Raw genomic sequence first — 23,817 nt, 5'->3', positions numbered from 1 at the left:
CTCAGATGACAACCGAACTGACATCATATTCATTAAGTACCACAGCATATGTTCACTTGGTCGGATTACCAGAATATAGTTCATTTCCCCCCACCTTCTGATGTTCCCAGAATCTCTATGTTAACCAAGCTGTTTGTAAATGTAACATCAGTAGGGTAGAGAGAGGAAAAAGGGGGGAAGAGGTATTTATGACTGTCATAAACCTACCCCCAGGCCAACGTCATGACACTTGTAAGCTTCCCCAAACTTCAAACTCACGAGCTGCTTATGGTCTTTACCAATACACCCATTAACAAATTTGTGAAAGCCCAAGCGCGCAGACAGTTCATCTCGCTACTAAAAAGGGAGGACTGGCTTTACTGAATCAGAGTGCGGTATACCGTTAGAATCTCATCAGAGTGTGCTGCATTTGTACTGCCATGGTGATTATGGGCTTATGGATGTTTAATTCGCTTGCCCATAACCCCACTAAGTAATCCTCCTCAAAATGAATGCACATTAATATGCAGGCAAACTATTTGTCCTTTAAAGCTCTCCAGAAGTGTTCATATGCCCTGTATTGGACCAAAATTCAGAAACACATTGATAATAGACATGGTTACATACATTATGAACAGTTATATATCCTCAGTTGACATTGAATCTGCTGCAAGAATTGGCATGCGACGTTGTTTTGTGTTTCCACGCGGTGTGGGTTTACAAGCACAAGCGCATCCTTGTGTGCATGCCTGCGTGTATCTGTAGGGGGGTTTAGGGCTTCCCTATTTCCAAGTGTATAAATTACATACACGCTGCAGTTACTTCCTCTGCCTTCTGAGCAGAGTGACTCAGTAGTCCTATCAGTATCGGCGCAGACGAAGACAGAGCAGCCCGGGCCTGCTGAAAAGATACCACACATCTTTGTCCAAATACCCCACGACGCTCAAGCCAACCGTGAAATGCAAAGTGTCACCGCGCTCTAATGTCGCGTGAAGCGCAGAGTATCCTTTCTGAATGGAGATTGCTCGACAGAAAACACCTATGTCTGCCGATCATCATACATAGGGCCTCCAGTTTTTCTATTGGAATGAACTATTAACATAATGTTACATTTTAATAATATTGCCAATAGCATATTTTGTTTTGCTTCACCACTGTCCTTGACCCTCATGTTTTGAAGGCTACTATCATGCGGTGTTCATAACAACTGGCAACTCGGAGATCAGTGCGTTCAAGACACCTAGGAACTCGAAAAAAACTAACTCCGACTGTGAAAAATCGTTTTGACGAACACCCAACTCGGAATTCCAAGTTCGAGTTCCAAGTTGTTTTGAACGCGCCATTTCACGAGCTCCGACTTTCCGGCCTGAAAATAATGATCATGATTTGATCATGATTTGATGATTTTTCCGAGTTCACAGTTGTATTAAAAGCACCATCAGTAGCAGCGCTTGACGTTGTGACCTGGAGCGACCGTGTCATTATAGCCAGCTCAGTGGGCGTTGCTGTCACTGTGGCCCACTGATAGACTGGGGAGAGATACTGCCACACACACACACACACACACACACACACACACACACACACACACACACACACACACACACACACACACACACACACACACACACACACACACACACACACACACACACACACACACACACACACACACACACACACACACACACACACACAGAGATAGAGAGGGAGTGACCACTGTTAGGTCATTATTAATCATCGCAAGGCAATTACATGGATCAATACATTTATAATGTGTAGTCTTCATAAATGTAGAATGACGCCATCTGTTTGCCTGTAAATCCCGCCTGTGTCACGTTAGACTCAAGAAAGGGCCCGTGGCTAAAGGATTGTGGCAGAGATGGGCCACGGCTGTTTAAAATACATTATTCTTCTTGTCATGATAGGTGAGGGGTCGTTACCGCTTCATTAACGCATGGGCCACTTGCACCTGCGCTCCTGTGGAGAGCGCGAGTCGCGGAGAGAGCTCCAAATAAGGATATATATATATATCCTATATATATATATATATATATATATGGACCACCTCGTTTGGCTGACGTTAGCAGAAACGGAACGCAAAATAAAGAATGTGTAGAGAGATTTAAATTGCGTTTTAAACCGTAGGGGCTGGAAGGTGTAATCTGCTTACATAAAAACCCTTAGAAATTGCTCCCTCGCCCCTAATCCGCTATTTATGTTCCACTGTCCTGCGGCTGAATAGGCGAAACACTTGTGGCTTTCATTGAAAATAGCGCGCGCGTGGAACCTGTTCATTGGAAAAATATATATATAGCCAAACATTAAAAGGATTGGCATATCTTCGTAGTATTTATTCCTATCACGTTGCAGAGTCAAATCGGCAGTGTGCTATGCGCTCGTGACGATTTGCTGACGCGCTTTTAACCCCCCTCCCCCGAAGAGTGAAGCTGCGAGAGAGCAAAGAGGCTGGGAACCGGTCACTCTCTCTCTCTCTTTCTTCACCGAATGTGAAGGAAGGCAAGTCCTGCGGCAAAAATCAGCGAAATTCCACCGATTCCAGGATAGGCATCCCAGCTCTGTTGCAGAAATGGAGGTTCCAAATTTGGGACACAACCTAACTAGCCCGATGAGTCCGTGTGAGGGCATGATCAAGAACCTCAGCTTGGATGCGATACAGTTATGCGAGCGAGAGGGTAAGCGCAAAATAAATGTAGTTTAGGCGTTGTAATTCCAATGATCACCCCCATCCCTTTCCAAAAATTTCATTCTATGTGCATTAGAAGATTCCCTGACATCAGATAATGAAAGATGATAGCCACCTATAGTAGTGCCACAATGTCTATATAGGTGTCCAAGAAGTACATAACACTTCTGTTTGGCCCTTATTTTATGATGAAAATGTAACAATATGGGCATGTTTACAGTTTATCTGGATTGGATGGAGACCGGTGCGCTGCTGCATCAGCGGCATAGCGGAGGGCGTCAATGCACATATTTTTCTTCACATAACCTACCCTATCTATGGAGCTTATGCATTTAGGTTTTCACAACGAAACGAAATGGTCATATCAGAAAAATTCTAGGAAAGCAATTTGGCGCAACGGTGAGGTTTCACCATTTCAGAACCATGGACGTGGACAGCATTCGGCAAAGCGTTTTTACACAGGTTCCAATGGGTAGAGACTAAGATAAGGATATTCTTGCCTGGAACAGCTCTGAACAAAGCTTAAAATTACAAATATATCGTCTATATTGAAGTAGCCTACAGTTAGAGCTGTTTTCATTTCAGAAACCACATACACAAGCCCAATACAAGGATAGCTTTGAATTGCATTATTTAACAGGCTCTGACTAAGAAAAGCTACATGATTTGATGATTCGGCTGGTTGAGAAGACAACTATTTACATATGCTACAGAGGCATCACTTTACAATGGCTCAAACACTATGGTCTGATCATTAAAAGGCTTTGTTGAAGTTCACATTTCGATACCAGGCCTATTAATTGTAGCTTAATATGACAATTTTATGTGAACATTTCAATACTGGATGTCAAATGCATGATGTAGCCTAGGACCTACGCTGACTAGGCTTATATGTTACCGGGATGGATTTTGTATTTTTGCAACATTGAGATCATTTGGAGAAATACATGCAGATGGAGGCCAGCTGTTGCTAGGCCTAACCTAGGCTACGTTTCTCTAAGTGTAGGCCTATATCCTACCATGGCTGATTTGAATGGAAAAAATAGCAAGTCATGATCACTGGAAGACTGGGCTCAAAGATGGCTGCACCCATAGAAAGGAGTGTGCAGACAGAGATGGAGCATCCACACCCTTCACTCTAATTCCTTAGATCATTTTACAACAGAGTGAGAAGGAACATGGTCAGATCCATTTGTTCCATAATATGCTAGATGACACATACTCAATGCATTCATTGCATTACAAAACAATAATAACAAGACAACTATAAGGTATGGCCTAGTCACAGAAATACTAAAGATGTGTTTTTAGAAAGATGTTGGTAGTGAGCATCTTAAACTGAGCTTTTGATTTGTACATAGGGGGGTGTTGTCTAGGGCCTGTGTAGTCAATGGTGGTCTTCACAAGACCACACAAGCAGGACAGTTAGACCCTGCCAGCATCCTTTGGACTGGTTCATTATCTCATCTGCTGCTTAGTGGGATGCAGTTGATATCCTCTTATACAACTCTGGCCTGATTTAAAAGCTGTAATTTTAGTAATGGTAAACGCTGGACCTTCTGAGGGACGTAGTTGTTGGTGCCAGCTCTGTTCTTTGTACTTGTATTGGCCCCTCTGCAGCAAACAAGCACTCTCCTATTTGTCAGGCAATACTGGGTAAATAGTGGCTAAGTGTCCTTGAGCTGCCCATTGTTTATAGTACAATAGCACAACAATCTCTGTCATTACTTTACAGATCCTGAGGGGAAATGACAGGGTTGTAATCAGGCGTCTGCTTCCGTTACACAACATTGTCATTTTAGTATGAAGCTCTTTTCCCAAGACAGACTAATTCTTCACTGGCTTTGATGATGCTTGATATAGCCTACATCAGCATCATGGGTTTGTGTTTTTCAACACTCCTATTTCCATGTAGATTTCAATATCTCTGATCCAGGGTCATTGATAATAGGGCCAATGCCATGATAACAATAAAACCATACCTACTAGACAAACCATATAAACATGAAAGCAGTTTAAACCATGGTTTTAGAATAAATCAGGTGTAGGACAGGATGATCTCCTGAAAAAGCATTCTCATTAACACCACAGACAGCTTTGAGGTCTTATACCTCAACATCACATGTAGTTTATTCTGCTTTGACAGACTAAAGCTTGAAGCAAGTTGTTTTGATGGGTTAGTATCATTTTAAATCTTCAAGGTTGTGTTTTCCTGTCCTTTCCTTAGGCTTATTCAAATGTAGGGAGTGTGCCCAAGCTTTTACGAACGGTTTGCTGTCTAAAAATACAATACATTCAGTTCTCTTGGAAATGTTCCCCAATGTATTTATAAAGCATTACATTTCATATTTATTTTAGTGCTGCAAACCTGTCAAATTATCCAGTATATGATCAATATTTAATCGTCAACACAAAAGTGAGGAATCCCAAATATATATATATATATACATATATATATATATATATATATATATATATATATATATATATATGTATATATATATATATATATATATATATATATATGTATATATGTATATATATATATATATATGTATATATATATGTATGTATATATATATATATATATATATATATATGTATATATATATGTATATGTATATATATATATATATATATATATATATATATATATATATGTATATGTATATATATATATATATATATATACTATTTATATATACCCCTTCAAGTTAGTGGATTCCACTATTCTGCTATTTCAGCCACACCCATTGCTGACAGGTGAATAAGATCGAGCACACAGCCATACAATCTCCATAGACAAACATTGGCAGTAGAATGGCCTTACTGAAGAGCTCAGTGGCTTTCAACATAGTACCATCATAGGATGCCACCTTTCCAACATGTCAGTTAATCAAATTTCTGCCCTGCTAGAGCTAGCCTCTGGCAACTGTAAGTGCTGTTATGGTGAAGTGGAAACGTCTAGGAGCAACAACGGCTTAGCCGCGAAGTGTTAGGCCACACAAGTTCACAGAACAGGACGGCAGAGTGCTGAGGCGCGTAGTGTGTAAAAATCTTCTGTCCTCAGTTGCAACACTCGCTAACGAGTTCCAAACTTCATCTGGAGGCAACGTCATGTCAAGAACTGTTCATTGGGAGCTTCATGAAATGGGTTTCCATGGCCGAGCAGCCGCACACAAGCCTAAGATCATCATGCGCAATGCCAAGCGTCTGCTGGAGTGGTGTAAAACTCACGCCATTGGACTCCGGAGCAGTGGAAACACGTTCTTTGGAGTGATGAATCACACTTCACTATCTGGCAGTCAAACTTAGGAATATGGGTTTGGCAAATGCCAGGAGAACGCTACCTGCCCAAATGCAGAGTGCCAACTGTAAAGTTTGGTGGAGGAGGAATAATGGTCTGGGGCTGTTTTTCATGGTTTGGGCTAGGCCCCTTAGCTCCAGTGAAGGGAAATCTTAACGCTACAGCATACAATGATATTCTAGATGATTCTGTGCTTCCACTTTGTGGCAACAGTTTTGGGAAGGCCCTTTCCTGTTTCAGCATGACAATGCCTTTGTGCACAAAGCGAGGTCAATACAGAAATGGTTTGTCGAGATCGTTGTGGAAGAACTTGACTGACCTGCACAGAGCCCTGACCTCAACCCCATCGAACACCTTTGGGATGAATAGGAACGCAGACTGTGAGCCAGGCCTAATCACCCAACATCAGTGCCCGACCTCACTAACGCTCTTGTGGCTGAATGGAAGCAAGTCCCTGCAGCAATGTTCCAACATCTAATGGAAAGCCTTCCCATATGAGTGGAGGCTGTTATAGCAGAAAAGGGGGGAGGGGGGGATCAACTCCATGATTTTGGAATGAGATGTTCAACGAGCAGGCGTCCACATACTTTTGGCAATGTAGTGTATGTGAGAAGGCACACATAACTGAGCCTTTCCCCTCTGTCTCAAGAGGAGCTCTGAGAACTGCATAGAGAAACAAAATAACTGGAACTGACATCACCATCAGAAGGAGCCGTTATATATTGTTAAAAAGCCAAACATCCATTTTGAATGCTGTATAAGAAATTCAGGCCCACTTGTCTACTAAATCAAATGTGTGCCAACCAGGTCTAATCTCAATATAAATGTATTCCGTCTATGTCCAGTGGTCACCAATTCAGTAAGTTACCATGATGGATGGGTGACATTAATTTAACCAAGTAGCTGTGTCTGTTCTCTAAGAGACCTCCCAACCGCCATCCCCCCATTCCAGCTGTGACACCATCATAGCTAGCCTCACTGTCAGACACTGGCTGTGTACGTGTGAGTTGAGCCTACCATCTGTCTTTCAGCAGCACCAACTAAATGAAATGAACAGCAGCCATAAGACCCCTCCCCAAGAGCCCAATATTACCAAACATCATCTCCAGCCTGATGCCATTTGTTTTTCTAAAATATACTAACAACACAAAACAAGAGGCTTAGACTCAAATCCCCTAAAAGCCAGTGGAAACCATGGAGAAACCTTTAAGAGAGAAATCCAGGAACTGAAAGGGGAAATGGAGTCATACTCTTGATACCATACCAGTGGTGTTTACAAATCAGAATAAAGATTTGTTATGATTTATTGTCCTGGCACTCTGACAACTCATCTGAGTAAGCAGGCATGAGAGCACATATTTTGTGTGGACAGTTGCCCCATGACGTGTCTGGCAGTAGCCTTGTTTACACATTGCACTAAAAGGTGGGTTTTGTGATCTGCTCAATCCGAACAAAGTTAGTCAATGTTAAAATGTGTCTCTTATCCGTCCACATTGTGGCCAGATTTCCTGGTACCGTCCTGTATGCAAATTATTTGACTGATATTCTTTCAGAATAATATTAATGTAATATGTATATTTTATTGATGCCATAAGTCAATGGTGCTACCTGACAATTATTTTAGGGGCCGGTATAATGATAATTTAAATGGTTTGACTATCAAGATCTGTTTACACTTGATTTATATCCAGATACAATCGGTGCCTGACTACCTCCGGAGGTACACAATGTGTATTTTAATCATCTACACCTGTATCAAAATGTGGGCACAATCAGAATGTGCACAAGATCAGGACAAAGAAAGCATGTTAGCACCAGGTGTAAATGGGGCTTATTACACTGCTGCTGCTCTCCACCTCATCCAGACCAGACACTGCACTTCCAGCTCTCTGGGGATTTAACCCTTTGCTGTGAACAGATTGTGTAACCTAGTTGAGGGGCAGAATTATGTTGGAATATAAATTGTTATTTAGGTAAAAGGGTCTTGATAAAAATTATAAATGACGTATATCAACAATGCTATGTAAACAGTTCCATAAAATATAGATTTTTACGCCAAAGTATTCTGTTGAGGGATTTAACATAATTTCCTCTCACTCAGGTTAAACATGCTAATTCTATGCAAATTAAACACAATGACTCACCTCTTCATCCTCCCCTAAGAGGCCTTTTGGATTTAATGAATTTGCTAGAACAGCTGGGTATATTTAGAGCTGAATTATTATACATTTTTTAATTTAGTCCTTCACTCTGCATTCTTACTCATTGTTTTCTGTTTTTGTTTCTATTTGATTGTTTTCTTTGTTGCTCAATTATCCTGTGATTTGATTGGAGTAATGCGTTACACACAGTATCTGTATGGAGCCGTATGAACAGAACTTTGTGTTTCGCTTCTAGTAGGATGTTATCGCTTTCACTGTCAGCCTGTGCTATCTTGCCAGTGTATTTTGAAAGTCTTGCACTGAATCGTACTTGGTGTTTGTAGTGTTGTAGTCTGCGTGAGAATTAACCAAAAATAAATGGTCTGTCTAGACGTTACCTCCGGATTTCCAACCACCTATAATGCTTCGACTGACTTCATAGCAGTGGATGCTGCTGAGGGGAGGACGGCTCATAATAATGGCTGGAATGGAGCGAATGGAATAGCTTCAAACAGATGGCAAACACGTGTTTGATGTATTTGATACTGTGAGGGAAAGTGTTGTCTGAAGAAATAGTATTGAATTGTATACAGCATCTACTCTCATTCTATCTTGGTTTGTCTAGGTGACTAACATCCTTCTCAGACCAATTGTCAGGACGCCCAGAACACTGTTCTGGGAACCAAAAGGAGTATCTCAGTTTCAAGGCCCCAGTTGAGAGATGAAGCCTCGTCAGTCACTTGCAGGAACCAACATTAATAATGAATAATGTAAATCATGCTTATATGACTTGTTTGTGTAGCAGTAAAAAAGGACTGACAGGGAACGTCCTTTTCAGAGTTTATCAAGCTAGGATTGAGTTTGTGAACATCTCCGGCCGTGATAATAAAGATTGATTCATTTACATTGAGTTTGAGTCCTTAGTGGTGAATTTCCATGACAATACCATTCCACCAATTCCGCACCAGCCATTACCACGAGCCCAGCCTCCCCAATTAAGGTGCCACCAACCTCCTGTGATTTATAGCCTATGGGTCATGTCGACACTCAGGAAAACTCCTCGCCCAAATCACAAGACAAGCCATGTATATACAGTGGGGAGAACAAGTATTTGATACACTACCGATTTTGCAGGTTTTCCCACTTACAAAGCATGTAGAGGTCTGGATTTTTTTAAATCATAGGTACACTTCAACTGTGAGAGACGGAATCTAAAACAAAAATCCAGAAAAATCACTATGATTTTAAAGAAATTAATTTGCATTTTATTGCATGATATAAGTATTTGATACATCAGAAAAGCAGAACTTAATATTTGGTACAGAAAACCTTCGCAATGACAGAGATCATACATTTCATGTAGTTCTTGACCAGGTTTGCACACACTGCAGCAGAGATTTTGGCCCACTCCTCCATACAGACCTTCTCCAGATCCTTCAGGTTTCGGGGGTGTCAATGGGCAATACGGACTTTCAGCTCCCTCCAAAGATTGTCTATTGGGTTCAGGTCTGGAGACTGGCTAGGCCACTCCAGGACCTTGAGATGCTTCTTACGGAGTCACTCCTTAGTTGCCCTGGCTGTGTGTTTCGGGTCGTTGTCATGCTGGAAGACCCAGCCACGACCAATCTTCAATGCTCTTACTGAGGGAAGGAGGTTGTTGGCCAAGATCTCACGATACATGGCCCCATCCATCCTCCCCTCAATACGGTGCAGTCGTCCTGTCTCCTTTAAAGAAAAGCATCCCCACAGAATGATGTTCCCACCTCCATGCTTCACGGTTGGGATGGTGTTCTTGGGGTTGTACTCATCCTTCTTCTTCCTCCAAACACAGCGAGTGGAGTTTAGACCAAAAAGCTCTATTTCTGTCTCATCAGACCACATGACCTTCTCCCATTCCTCCTCTGGATCATCCAGATGGTCATTGGCAAACTTCAGACAGGCCTGGACATGCGCTGGCTTGAGCAGGGGGACCTTGCGTGCACTGCAGGATTTGAATCCATGAAGGCGGAGTGTGTTACTAATGGTTCTTTGAGACTGTGGTCCCAGCTCTCTTCAAGTCATTGACCAGGTCCTGTCGTGTATTTCTGGGCTGATCCCTCACCTTCCTCATGATCATTGATGCACCACGAGGTAAGATCTTGCATGGAGCCCCAGGCAGAGGGTGATTGACAGTCATCTTGAACTTCTTCCATTTCTAATAATTGCACCGACAGTTGTTGCCTTCTCACCAAGCTGCTTGCCTATTGTCCTGTAGTCCACCCCAGCCTTGTGCAGGTCTACAATTTTATCCCTGATGTCCTTATACCCTCTCTGGTCTTGGCCATTGTGGAGAGGTTGGAGTCTGTTTGATTGAGTGTGTGGACAGGTGTCTTTTATACAGGTAACGAGTTCAAACATGTGCAGTTAATAAAGGTAATGAGTGGAGAACAGGAGGGCTGTGAGAGCCAGAATTCCTACTGGTTGGTAGGTGAATACTTGTTCTCCCCACTATGTTAAGTAGGTTGGTATTGATTGTTGATTTTGTTTAACCTCACCATAATCGCTCAAATTAAAGGGCAGTACTCAATTAGTTTCATTTGACAAGCTTAAAGTAAAGGACACATTTTCAGCAAACTGTGATTCTTGGCCATGCTTCCTGGCCTTCAATGGAACTGATGAGATTGTGAGCCATAGATTCAAGGAATTAAATGCAACCTGCTATACCAATGTTCATGTATTTATTTACACACCTCTGTCTTATTTACAGAGCAGACAGATTCTATTCTGAAAGCTACTGCATAAAGACGGCAATGCGGATTTCATTGAGACCTGCATCATGCCAATGTTTCTATTTCAAAATGTGGCAAAGTGATAAACACCCTGCTGCACCTGTGGGATTGTGTGAATAAGCTTGCAATCTGCTGGTGACATAACTGTGAGCTGTGTCTTCACAGACCAGACAGCTGGCTGGCTTAGAGCCTTCAGTATGACAAGACTCATTTATAATCCTCTGAAATGATGGACCAATATATTGCATGCCATTTCAGAAATGGAAATAATGTATACACTATGTCGCTCCTTGTCTCCCCACCAGGCATAATTCTCTTTTCCACGGCTTCCTTTCTCTTGGGTTTGATGAGCTATTGAGCTGTCTGAGTTATGCTGCATTGGTAAATGCCTTTTTAATGCCCCAACACTGAACATCATTATGCTCACTATGTGAGCTCACCATTAGTCTGGCAGTCAGGGCTAGTTTGGGAAATTCCAGACCTAGGGTGTATGCTGGAACATTAATACATTGTGGGAGGCAACATGTCCATCTGAGAGGCTACGTCACAGCCTCCATTACCTAATCGGCATATTGATTCCAATGAACTCCAAGCCTGTCGAATGGAACAGGCCTTAAACACAAATTGTCTGTGACCATTGCTTGATGTTAATTATGGGAGCCAGCTAGTTCTAGGCCTCAGGCTAGGATCACCATCACACTAGGTTAGCTTGGGAGAACACCTATAATTCTCAACTACAGCAGTCCTGCCTGACGCAGATACAGTACCACAAGGCCTGGGCCAAACAGGCCGACCGCTCCATCAACGCAAGACAAGCGTTCTATCATTCATACAGTATAGTAAAATGATAACAAAATAATGAATGTTGAATCAATTAGGTACTGCTCGACTATGTTTTATTAGAACATTAAAGGGTAGGTAGGATGAGTTTTTACTCACCAAAGTAACAGCGTAGTGTGGTCAAAGACTTAGTTACTTAGTTGTAGTCACGGTGTGGTTACCTACAGTTTGGAGAACAAGTATTTGATACACTGCCGATTTTGCAGGCTTTCCCACTTACAAAGCATGTAGAGGTCTGTATTTTTTTATCAAAAGTACACTTCAACTGTGAGAGACGGAATCTAAAACAAAAATCCAGAAAATCACATTGTATGATTTTTAAGTAATTAATTTGCATTTTATTGCATGACATAATTATTTGATCACCTACCAACCAGTAAGAATTCCGGCTCTCACAGACCTGTTAATTTTTCTTTAAGAAGCCCTCATGTTCTCCACTCATTATCTGTAGTAACTGCACCTGTTTGAACTCGTTACCTGTATAAAAGACACCTGTCCACACACTTAATCAAACAGACTCCATCCTCTACACAATGGCTAAGACCAGACAGCTGTGTAAGGACATCAGGGATAAAGTTGTAGACCTGCACAAGGCTGGGCTACAGGCCATTAGGCAAGCAGCTTGGTGAGAAAGCAACAACTGTTGGTGCAATTATTAGAAAATGGAAGAAGTTCAAGATGACGGTCAATCACCCTCGGTCTGGGGCTCCATGCAAGATCTTACCTCGTGGTGCATCAATGATGATGAGGAAGGTGAGGGATCAGCCCAGAACTACACGACAGGACCTGATTAATGACCTGAAGAGAGCTGGGACCACAGTCTCAAAGAACCATTAGTAACACACTACGCCTTCATGGATTCAAATCCTGCAGTGCACACAAGGTCTCCCTGCTCAAGCCAGCACATGTCCAGGCCCGTCTGAAGTTCGCCAATGACCATCTGGATGATCCAGAGGATGATCCAGCCAGGGCAAGTAAGGAGTGGCTCCGTAAGAAGCATCTCAAGGTCCTGGAGTGGCCTAGCCAGTCTCCAGACCTGAACCCAATAGAAAATCTTTAGAGGAAGCTGAAAGTCCGTATTGCCCAGCGACAGCCTGAAACCTGAAGGATCTGGAGAAGTTCTGTATGGAGGAGTGGGCCAAAATCCCTGCTGCAGTGTGTGCAAACCTGGTCAAGAACTACAGGAAACGTATGATCTCTAATTGAAAACAACGGTTTCTGTACCAAATATTAAGTTCTGCTTTTCTGATGTATCAAATACTTATGTCATGCAATAAAATGCAAATTAATTACTTAAAAATCATACAATGTGATTTTTCAGGATTTTTGTTTTAGATTCTGTCTCTCACAGTTGAAGTGTACCTACATGCTTTGTAAGTAGGAAAATCGGCAGCGTAATCAAATACTTGTTCTCCCCACTGTATAACCACACCGTATAATAGTTATGTTTTGGGATTTAGAAATATTTATTCACTTATTTTTTTATATATAAACATCAATTCAAACAATTGAGCAAACTTTTTCAGATGAATAGTGAACACAGTTCTTCACAGTAGTGGAACTTGGTGGGATCAGCAGAACCAAGGGATGGTTGCACCTGCCGCTCTCTTCCTCTCTGATTCTGTTGGGTTAAATGTGGAAGACACATTTCAGTTGTACAACTGACTAGGTCCCTTTCTGCCATTAGAAGAGCACTACCCACCACTGTTGCTCCACCTTCATTCTATGGATGGATGTGGCTGTTTTTCACTTTTTCAATCAAACCTGAAATGTAGAAAAATTCAGATACTAAGCAACAGGAAATTAGAAATTACTGTTGTGTATTATTTGACAGATGTGCTCTCACCATGATTTATCCTCTCTCTTCAGGAGGCTGATGACCCACAGCAGCAGGGAGGCAGGGTCTTGGGTATCCAACAGCGCCAAGTAGTGTGACTGGTGGCCAGTGGCATGAGGAGGCGACAGGAAATACATACTGCCCCTGATCAGACAGAGAGTGAGAGACACAGGGAAGATGGGAATTATACGAGTAATGCCTCTACCTGATGTATAGACGGAGCATGCTGCTGATCACAATACAAACATCCACAAAACGTTTTTTATATAGACCTACATGTACATTTTCTTAACTACTTTAGCTAGCTAGCTATGGATTAGGTGCCCCAACCACAGATCGCAGCAACTGTTCCCTCGCTGCCCCAAAGTCAATCAGCCAAATGTATTTCATAAAGCCCTTTTTTACATCAGTGGTTGTCACAACGTGCTTTACAGATACCCAGCCTAAAAGTCTGCTGGAACTGTGTATCAATGTCTTTAAAAAGTAGTCTCATACAGTCGACTTGAGGTCCAGCTCTCTGTCTTTCCCTTTTTTGATTTGAGTCATTTGTTTTGTTAGCTCAATTTATTTCATGCCACAACCTTGCTAGCTGCGGGGTAAATTACTGCACTTCTGACAAACGTAAATAGCACATTTGTTACTTTAACTATTTTTAGTAGGCCTACCCGTGCACTGCTTTGATTGCACATGGCTAGCTAACAAGCTCGACCTTGCTACATTTTTGCTACATTTTTGCTACATTTTTACATATAGAGGTAAAACGATGAAAGTTTATAGTCCGTTAAGTGGGACCCTGCAAACTAGCTAGCTACGTGTAAATGCTGCTGGGTAGTTATTTCGTATGTTAACTTCCTTACATCCGGACTGGAGCAGATAGCTAGCTAGCTGCCCAACTTGGCTTGGCCTGCCGCCTGCATTGCTTCATTTGGTTTGTGTGGAAACAGGTAAAATAGGATTGAAGATTAGATTATTGTTGTTGCATTCTAGCTAGCTAGCTGACTGTCATAGCTTGGAGGACAAATGTTCATACGAAATTCATCACATTTCCATGTTGGGGGATGGGCATATCCTGCAAATTGTTAGGCCTATACCTAGCTGTACATTTTCATTTGAATTAAACCAATGGACTCACCTTTACATTGACTGGGATTATGATATTCTAGGCCGAGTGGGATTACACGGGTTGAATTGTGTTTACATTTCTAGAGGCTGTTTATAATGAGTGACGTTCTGTTGGACTGTAATAGTGTAGTCACAGAACGGTTAGTTACCAGTAGCTTTGGTGTGGTGAATCTAGGTCCAAGGACTGAGCAGACTGCAGCCCCACAGGAGGGCTTTTTGGAGAGGAAGGCAGAAGGAGCTGCTGTGTCAAACACGGTCTGTCTGTTAGACCTTCTCTGTGCAACGAGGAGGTCTTTAATCTCATCATCACCTGACCCTCTCCTCCTGCTTCCATGTATCCCTCTTTCTCAGGGGAGAGGGCCAGACCAAGTAAAGAACCTCCAGACTGGATCACATCAAAAGGATCATGCATTTAGGCCTATGTGTCAGGAGGATATAGCCTACGTAATTCACTGGTTGACTAGTTGGTACCCATTTAGTTTAGTAAATGTACAATCATTCAATATTGCTCAGCAAGTACCTACCTACTGGTATCAGCTTCTTTAGAAACAAAGGTATAATATTTTACAGAGCTGTGTGTGTCCCTTTAGTTGGACATAATTTGCCACTCCTTTTGAGTAATTTAGCACAGCATTATCACAGTTTAGTCATAGTAGGCCTAGACCTAATTCTGTGTGATTAGATCGCCATAGGCTAACGAAAGCAGTTTGTAATGCTGTTATGTGGGCAAACATTGACAGCTTTAGCCAGGCTTACATTTGACATTTTAGTAATTTAGCAGACACCCTTATTCAGAGTGACTTACAGTTAGTGCATTCATCTTAAGATAGCTATGGGAGACAACCGTTATCACAGTCGTAGTACCATGCCAGTGTCAGTGTAATTCCTCTAGTATGCCTATTTGCAGGTTAATGAGGTGGGATTAGTGTAAACAGCTGAATAGCTAAATCAGCATTCTGGCACAGTGGCTTGGGCTGTGTGGGATGGGTGCTAAACAGCCATCCAAAATCTGGTTGGGTTTTACTCTGTGCTTTGCTGTTGGCCAACACTTAATTTTCTCAAACCAGTGTTCAGTGTTTGCAGATATCCTAGCGGTTATAGAAGTTTGTTTAGCACAGAGCAAAAGACCTGTTTTGAAAAATGCCCCTTGACAGAAACCCATTTTGTATGCCTAGTTTAATAACCTCAGTATGAATGATATGGTTTATGTTTTTAAAAACTCCATATGAACCAATTTGTGGAGTTACTCAATTATCACTTCGCCTCAAAACTCATGGTCTGAGATAGGCGTTCCATGGTCTGCTTCTTTTCTCATTGATAATTGATGCATTACCCCAGAATTCCACATTCTTGCTCCTGTATTTAGTTCCTGTATTCAGAGCTTGCACAGAAAACAAATAGTTGCCATGCCTTGAGTAGGTGTTTTAGTGTGTAGTGGATTCTCATGGCCATGTTACAAAGCTCTTATTCACTTTTGGTGTATAAGGCTATTTGTATTCCTGTGCGTCTTTGTGTGTGTGTTATGACATTTTCATTAACACGTAGACATTCTGTAGCACCAAAAGGTGTCTAAACATGCATTTAGTGAGTAAATTGTGAATTTGTCCTTGCTACACACACCTGTTCAAAATAGGGAGTATTGGACTAGATACAGAGGAAAATGGTCTGACAAACCCTGAACAAAAGGCTTATCAGAGCAATCTTCTATCTACTTTCATTTTCTTTGTGTGTGACAAAAGAAAAATGTCCTCCATGAAAAAGAAAAGCGAGGCTTTATTAAGAGATCCATCTGTGTTGGGTTGAGTCACTATAATCATCAGCGTTTGAAATATTTAATACCGTATGTGCTTGTAATCTGGGGGGATTGCAGCGTTGCCATGACAACAGATACATGGTGGAGCTCCCGCTCTTCGGTAAGTGCTCCACAGAGCACAGAGGCGGCCGAGTGGTGGAAGTGTTCCCTGTAGGGGTTTGTAGGCCCCCTCTTATGTATTAGATGTCTCAAATAAAATAAAACGTCAGTAGTTCTCTAAATTGTAAAATATCATTGAGACATTTCTCATCTCCTTAAGCATTAAAGCCCAACCAATCCCTTTGTCCCTGTGCCACAGGCAATAAATCACAGGACAGCGGTATCGTAGAGATGGAGGAGCTTCCTGTCCCTCAGAACATCAAGATAAGCAACATCACATGTGACTCCTTCAAGATTTGCTGGGACATGGAGCCCCGAGTCAAGGAACGTATCACTCACTACTTCATCGATCTCAACAAGAAAGAGAACAAGAACTCCAACAAGTTCAAACACAAGGTAAACTATTAACACGCACACAACAACAACTAGGCTATTTCAAAGGAAGAACACGCAGTTTATAATACAATCAAATGTATTTTATAAAGCCCTTTTCACATCAGCAGTGGGCACAAAGTTATTAAGATACCCAGCCTAAACCCCCAAAGAGCAAGCAATGCAGAAGATCAGATGCTAGAAAAAACTCCCTAGAGCCTGAAGTTGTCTATAAAATAATTTCTACATGATAAGGCCAGTTGTTTAGTTTGAGCTATAACACAAACCAGTATGTAGCCACATTGTAACCTTTATACCCCAAACAAGTAGTGTAACAGGCGTAATGAGTATATCTTAAATAATTAATCACCCCCACCACACTATTTTTTTGCTTAACTAACAATCGCACTTTACTTTTTTCCAGCTTGTTATCTCTGACTTTGCTGATAGCTCCTTTAAAGTGGGAAAATGTACTTGCTATTTTAAGATGAATGTACTAAGTCGCTTTGGATAAGAGCATCTGCTAAATTACTCAAATCGAAATGTAAACAAAGGGTAGATAACCTTTTACCAGAGCTCAGAAGCAGAACTGACACTCCCACACTCTAACACTAGGGAACCTTTTGTATTCTAACAGATTAAGCCCTGAGCATGAATGATATCACACAGCGCTAGCAGAGACTAATTGCACAAATATGGCTGCTTTTTCAGCCTTTAATCTAATGCATCTAATGTAAAAATTTTGCAGATCTATTTCATCAGTCTCCCATTCACATTCTGGGTGGAGTGAACATAAAAGCCCCCCCCCCCCCAAAGGAAGTGGTTTTCTTCTCTGTGTGAATATACATAGATAGAATGCATTTATTTTCATTACAGCACGCAGGGGTAATGTTGTGCATTAATGTACTGCTGTTGTCGCTACACAAGGCTGGTGTAATATTGCAGGGCGGGCCCAATCTATGTCCTGCTAATGCATATAGACAGGAAGTACTAGGCTCCATGGCATACATTAAATCAATATTGAGGAGACGGGGGAAGGGGAACGCCACAGGAGTCTATACATGTCGTTCATGCAGCTTAAAGGTCAAATTCAGCCATTTTTTTTTCTCAATATCAAATAATTTCTCGGTAACAATGAAGTACCTTATTGTGATTGTTTTCATTTAAAATGGTCAAAAATAAACAAAAATAGCTTCATAGCAAAGAGCAATTTCTCAAGCAAGAATTGTTCTGGGACTGTCTGGGCGTGGTCTGACTGAGGGGAAAACTGAAAACTAGCTGTTATTGGCAGAGAGGTCTGGAACTCTTTCTTATTCGTCTATTAACTAATTTACCACCTGGTGATGTCACCAGACAGGCCAAAACTTTATCTCACAAAAACAGGCAGACATTTCTGGTGGTCTTTTCAAACAGCTCTTACAGTAAAAGGGTAATATCATAATTTTCACAGTATTATTCCAACCTAATAGTGTGGAAATATATATAAAACATAGAAAATTCATGTTTTTGACTGCACTGGGCCTTTAACACTAAGCATTGTATTTATGCTGATTTAGTGTTTTGGTCTGTGCGTGGCATTAAAATATACTGTATCAATAGTGAGGAGGCCACTACTGATATGTTGCTTTTGCAGCTGAACAGTGAATAATGTGTTTATTCAGAGTTTGTGTTTTGTATGTAGAGTTGTAAACTTTGTGTATGTTGAGTTTAAGCTCTGTCTGCCGGTGTCCCTGTCCAGGATGTCCCCACCAAACTGGTGGCGAAGGCAGTGCCTCTGCCCATGACGGTGAGGGGTCACTGGTTCCTCAGCCCGCGTACGGAGTACACCGTGGCCGTCCAGACTGCCTCCAAACAGAGTGATGGAGACTACGCCGTGTCAGAGTGGAGCGAGATCATCGACTTCACCACCGCCGGTAAGGCAGGGGGCAGAAGAGGGACAGGGGAAACAAAGTATTTATTTTTTGGCCTATCCCTAAAACCTTCTATCTTTATTTGATATAGGCCTACATGCTGTATTCTCTCATTAATGGCTAATCCTAACCCCTGTTTCCAGATTATTCCACGGTGCATCTAACCCAGCTGCTGGAAAAGGCTGAGGTCATCGCAGGCAGGATGCTGCGCTTCTCTGTGTTCTACAGGAATCAAAACAAAGAGTACTTTGACCAGGCCAGGTACGTACGAACGTCTGCACAGCTGCCCTAACAGCCAGCACAGTTTTATTCTGACGTCATGATTCAGTATGTAAAAACGGGTTAATACGGGGAAATCACGTAATATAGAGATACATGACCCTTTGCTGTACCTCCTTCCCTCGTAAGTGAAAATGTCATAAGCTTTTCTCAAAGCTCAAAGGCAGTGGTCCAGATGGTATGGCTTGGCGTTACCCTCACAGCCTATACTCAGATAGTATAGGCTGTGCATGTGAAGGTCTAGTTCTGTATTGGGGGAGTTAGTCTAAGCTCAACAGAAAGGTATTATTGCAAAAAACTGCCTCCAATCCACAAAAAAACTCTGCTTACATTGCATCATTCAAAAAGTTAAGTATCTGGGTTAGCAGATTATATTTGGGTAAAACAGCCATTCCGCATATTTGTTTACCTATAAGATTTTCTGCATTTGGAATTAGAAGTGTACCATGGTCAGGAAACCTCTGAATTACTATTTTATATAACAGCAGCTTGCACAAGCTAGGTATAATTTTTTTTGGTTCCCATTTGTGCATATGGTCGCTGGAACAAATGACTTCCCCAATGACTGCATGCATTGGACCAAAGTCTCAAAACGTAGCAGCTTTAATTGCTAGATACAAAGCCTTTTAAAGTATATTCTGATGAAAGAGGAAGCTGAGTGTGTATCAAGCACCTGACTGGAAAGCAAGATGGAAAAGGGGGAAAGAGAGAGGAACAGAGTGTGAGAGAGGAGCGAGACAGAGAGGAGAGAAGTCTGGTGTATTTTTAGTTGTTTGCTGATGTGTTAACCAATTATGTATTTTTTTCTTCTTGGGGGATAAGAGCACTTTCTGTTCTTTAGTTTTATCTTCTCTTATTTTCATTTCTCTGTGGTGTAGCATGGTGAAAAACTACACAGAAACGGCTTCATCTCGTGGAGAATACACCCAAGGACAGTAAAATGAGGCCTTTCCTATGATGACCCGAATGGGACCTTAATAATTATATAGTTACCATGACAAAGAGACAATTATGGTTATAATGGCAACCTTTAAAGTGTTAGCAATGTAATTACGCCAATAATTGAAGCCTTTGGAGCTCAGATTTGCATCATAGGATATCTGACTGCCAATTTAAACCTCACAAGGTGCTTTCAAGTTTCTGCTATTCATTTGTTGGCATCCAGAGATCTTGCCGAATACAATCTATCTGTCGTTTTTTTTAGTCTGAGTTCTGTCTAGGGGCAAAGAAAGGTCTGTTTGCCAGTGAGAACTGAGGAGCAAATCATTATTATAGTAGATTAACTAGATGAAATTGATTAGATCAGTAATTTTACTCATTGTTTCTGAAATGCATCCTTTCTGAATAGGTTGTTTGCGTTGTCAAGAGACACATTGACAAGCTTTCAGTAGGATTCAGCTGCTACCCAAATCCCTGGTTGTATCAATGATACATTTATTGTAATAACCTATAGTATAGTGATTACTCAGACTGTTGTCCATGTCTCCTCTCCAGGGAGGTCCATGGGAACCACATGCTGCCAGCTGTGAAGGACAACAGTGGAAGTCATGGCTCACCTATCAGCGGGAAGCTGAAGGGCCTCTACTTCAGCTGCAACACAGAGTTCAACACAGGCAAGCCCCCCCAGGACTCGCCCTACGGCCGCACACGCTTTGAGATCCAGGCTGAGACCCTGTTCAACCCCAAGACTAACCTCTACTTCGGGGACTTCTACTGCATGTACACGGCCTACCACTACGTCATCCTAGTGCTGGCCCCACAGGGCTCGCCCGGCGATGACTTCTGTAAGGCAAAGCTGCAAGCACTCGACATCACCAACAACCACTTCCTGACTTGCACGGTGGACGAGGAGGCGGGCGACGGGGCACTGGTTTTCCGGCACGCCCAGGATGTGATCCTGGAGGTGATCTACACAGAGCCCGTAGACCTGGTGCTGGGCACGGTGGCAGAGATCAGCGGGCACCAGCTCATGAGCCTGTCTACCGTCAATGCCAAGAAGGACCCCAGCTGCAAGACCTGCAACATCAGCGTGGGACGCTAGTGGGAGACTGGACTGCACCTGTGCTACACACACGTACACACACGCAACCCCAACCTATATCCTCAAAGGACCACCCTCCCAAAAGAAGAACATTGCAGGAGAGGGACCCAGACTGTGAAAGACATTTAACAACAGGGTAGGGTGCTAGAATTCCCAGTCCATATACGCACACACACATCATCCATTTTCCTTTTCAACCTCATAGGAACCACCCTCTCAAAAGTGTGGCATTCTGTTCATCCCTCCCGCCGTCCCCATCAGAAGAGAAACCATGCAAAAGAGGGAGGAGCCCCAACTGAAAGATCTACAGCTGAAGTGTGGGATCCTAACAAGCCTTGGTCAGCATCATCAAAACCGCTAGCCAAAACTGACTGATCCTAACAAGCCTTGGTCACCATCATCCAAACCGCTAGTTAACACTGACTGATCCTAACAAGCCTTGGTCACCATCATCCAAACCGCTAGTTAACACTGACTGATCCTAACAAGCCTTGGTCACCATCATCCAAACCGCTAGTTAACACTGACTGATCCCTTTAAATGTTCTAACCAAACATTGTTCCGTGCATGTATTCACACAGCTTTTATCATTGATTTTCTCTTCTGTTGTTTTTCAAACGTCTCCTTCTCCCGTTGACCTCTTCAAATGTTCTGTTGTTCACTTCAGTCCAGGTAGACAGATGGTTGTGTTCCTGTTTTCCCATCTCTCCTGGAAGGCGTTCGAATGGTTCAGATCCGACAGATCTAAGTTACTCCTCCCTCTATCGGCAGAGACTGGTACTAATTTAGAGCTGCAGTGTCATCATCTTTATGCCAAAGGTAACACAAAAGGACAACTTGCTGTAGAATAACAATACTAATGCAACAGCCACTGAAAGCATATTAACTCGGAGATCAAGTTGAACTACTTGGTAACCATTAAGAGCATGATGCAGTATGTACAGCATGACTTTGAAAACTGAGTCTGTCAGTTCCTCTACCATAGCTACCCTTCTGCAATGTTACGTTTGATTTATTCTAGTTATAAAGAACCCATAAACTGTGTTTAGTAAAGTAATGTGAAAAAATATTTATTTTTTACTGATATATACACATATAAACCAGAAGTGCACAATGTCAAGAGCTCTGATTCTAGTAAACAATTGCATTTTTGGATGAAAAACACAAAAAGGAGAAAACAACACAGATTTGAATAACTTGCACTATGCCAACATTCACAAGTTATTTTTTTTCCAAGGCAATGTATAACTTGAATTGCCACAATTCATCATATCAACTATGAATTATTACATATCATAGTACAATGTGGGACTAAAAACGGATTGACATGCACAAACATTCTACAGGATTGTCGGATTGTGTATTCGGATGACATATCCCCCTTGCCAAGATTGCACTTTTCAAAGAGCAGTATTTTAACGTAGTAGACCACGTTACGTACCTGTTATATCGACATTAGTTTGGCAAGAACAAAATGCAAGTAACAATAAAGTGCCATAAAATAGCTTAGAATAGCATAACATAACATTTATCTAACATCAACTGTGATATATATTTGTTCTCTTTTTTCCTTAAAATGAAAGTGTTACACTCGCTACATCAGTTGCAGAAAAAAGTATAATTTGTCATGAATAACAAAGGACTTGTTAAGGGACTAAAAATAGCTGGATGTGGCCCAGCAATTCTTGCATCATCTTGCCATCACTCTTAACCAAAGTGAGAGTCAGTCAACATCAAAGTCATTTAAAGTGCATCACCATGTAAGCATCGCATGAAATATGACCAGAAGTACCGGTATCTCACTTTGAAATTTGTTCTGGAAAAAAAATGATCCAATAAAGTGAGCCAAAAAAAACTGTTTCAAAATAAAAGTCCCACTGTGAAGGAGGCTCAAACAGTCTTCGGAGTATCCCGTTTACTGAGCAGGACTTCCAGCAAACGGAGTTTAGCTTTTAAGTTCTTGTACTCGCAGTACTCCTCTGCCATGGGCCCATGGTCCTCTTTCTGGGCAGCCCTTTAAAGACGAGGAAGAGAAAAATACTAACTTAACATTTCAGATAAGCTGCAGCTTTCATTACTGGTATAGTCCCTGTGTTGCCTTATTCAGATAACTTTGTACAGTAAGTATTGTAATCGGAACATTTTATTTTACTTTCAAAAACCGCTACATGTACAAAATATGTGTATAGTTCAGAGCAGTTGTTTCTATCTCTCCGTCTCTCAAGTACTTCTTTGTGTCGTATTAACGTCAGTAAATGTGCATCACGCTGTTGTGATTCTGCTGAATTCTTCTGGTGGATGTTTTATTTTATTTTTCACAAGGTGTTGTTGAACTATGAAAACCAAATGTTCCAGTTTATTAAAAGAAAATTAAAGGAAAAGCAAACAGTGAAGTGTAACGAGTCTTACCGGCCGGTCTGTGTGTAGAAGTGGTCCTCAAAGGCTCGGAGAGCTGAACGGAGTCTCTTCTTCTCAGCTCGCGTCACCCTCAGCTGCTCCAGTAACTCTGACCTACAGTACAGTAGAAGTGGTCAGGGAGAGGACTGAATACATACAGCAAGGCCTCAACACTTCACTTGCCCAATCCCAAATCAACCTCTAT

At 41.8% G+C, this 23,817-nt stretch overlaps 2 protein-coding genes and 1 long non-coding RNA gene across 5 annotated transcripts in view; 1 reads left to right on the top strand and 2 right to left on the bottom strand.

Moving 5' to 3' along the window:
* The first annotated feature begins 2,265 nt into the window (after positions 1 to 2,265).
* On the top strand, positions 2,266 to 23,603 carry LOC124041200 (phytanoyl-CoA hydroxylase-interacting protein-like). Of its 3 annotated transcripts, XM_046358484.1 has the most exons (6): positions 2,266 to 2,675; positions 13,612 to 13,738; positions 16,813 to 17,009; positions 18,724 to 18,898; positions 19,039 to 19,156; positions 20,669 to 23,603. In XM_046358484.1, exons 2-6 carry the CDS (start codon positions 13,693 to 13,695, stop codon positions 21,213 to 21,215), a joined length of 1,083 nt encoding a protein of 360 aa, XP_046214440.1. In that variant the 5' UTR covers positions 2,266 to 2,675; positions 13,612 to 13,692; the 3' UTR covers positions 21,216 to 23,603. The 3 variants fall into 3 exon arrangements, with proteins under 3 accessions (XP_046214440.1, XP_046214439.1, XP_046214441.1); XM_046358483.1 differs by lacking the exon at positions 13,612 to 13,738 and having other exon boundaries at positions 2,271 to 2,675; XM_046358485.1 differs by lacking the exons at positions 2,266 to 2,675; positions 13,612 to 13,738 and adding an exon at positions 14,346 to 14,523.
* LOC124041201 lies at positions 13,092 to 15,005 on the bottom strand. The gene is made up of 4 exons (XR_006839897.1): positions 14,712 to 15,005; positions 13,589 to 13,723; positions 13,445 to 13,506; positions 13,092 to 13,363 (listed from the first exon to the last, which is right to left on the bottom strand). It is a non-coding gene; the product is annotated as an uncharacterized LOC124041201 (long non-coding RNA).
* Positions 23,033 to 23,817, bottom strand: part of LOC124041199 (protein FAM13A-like) — a 125,005-nt gene continuing 124,220 nt past the window's right edge. The window contains exons 19-20 of the mRNA XM_046358482.1: positions 23,625 to 23,726; positions 23,033 to 23,229 (exon numbers count right to left, since the gene is read on the bottom strand). Of these exons, the coding sequence (XP_046214438.1) occupies positions 23,106 to 23,229; positions 23,625 to 23,726 (226 nt within the window). The 3' untranslated portion in view covers positions 23,033 to 23,105. The remainder of the gene's footprint in view (positions 23,230 to 23,624; positions 23,727 to 23,817) is intronic.

The sequence above is a fragment of the Oncorhynchus gorbuscha genome, linkage group LG08, assembly GCF_021184085.1.
Source record: "Oncorhynchus gorbuscha isolate QuinsamMale2020 ecotype Even-year linkage group LG08, OgorEven_v1.0, whole genome shotgun sequence".
Taxonomy (NCBI): Eukaryota; Metazoa; Chordata; class Actinopteri; order Salmoniformes; family Salmonidae; genus Oncorhynchus; species Oncorhynchus gorbuscha.
The sequence above is the reverse complement of the archived record's forward strand: the minus strand, read 5'-3'. Positions and strand labels throughout refer to the sequence as shown.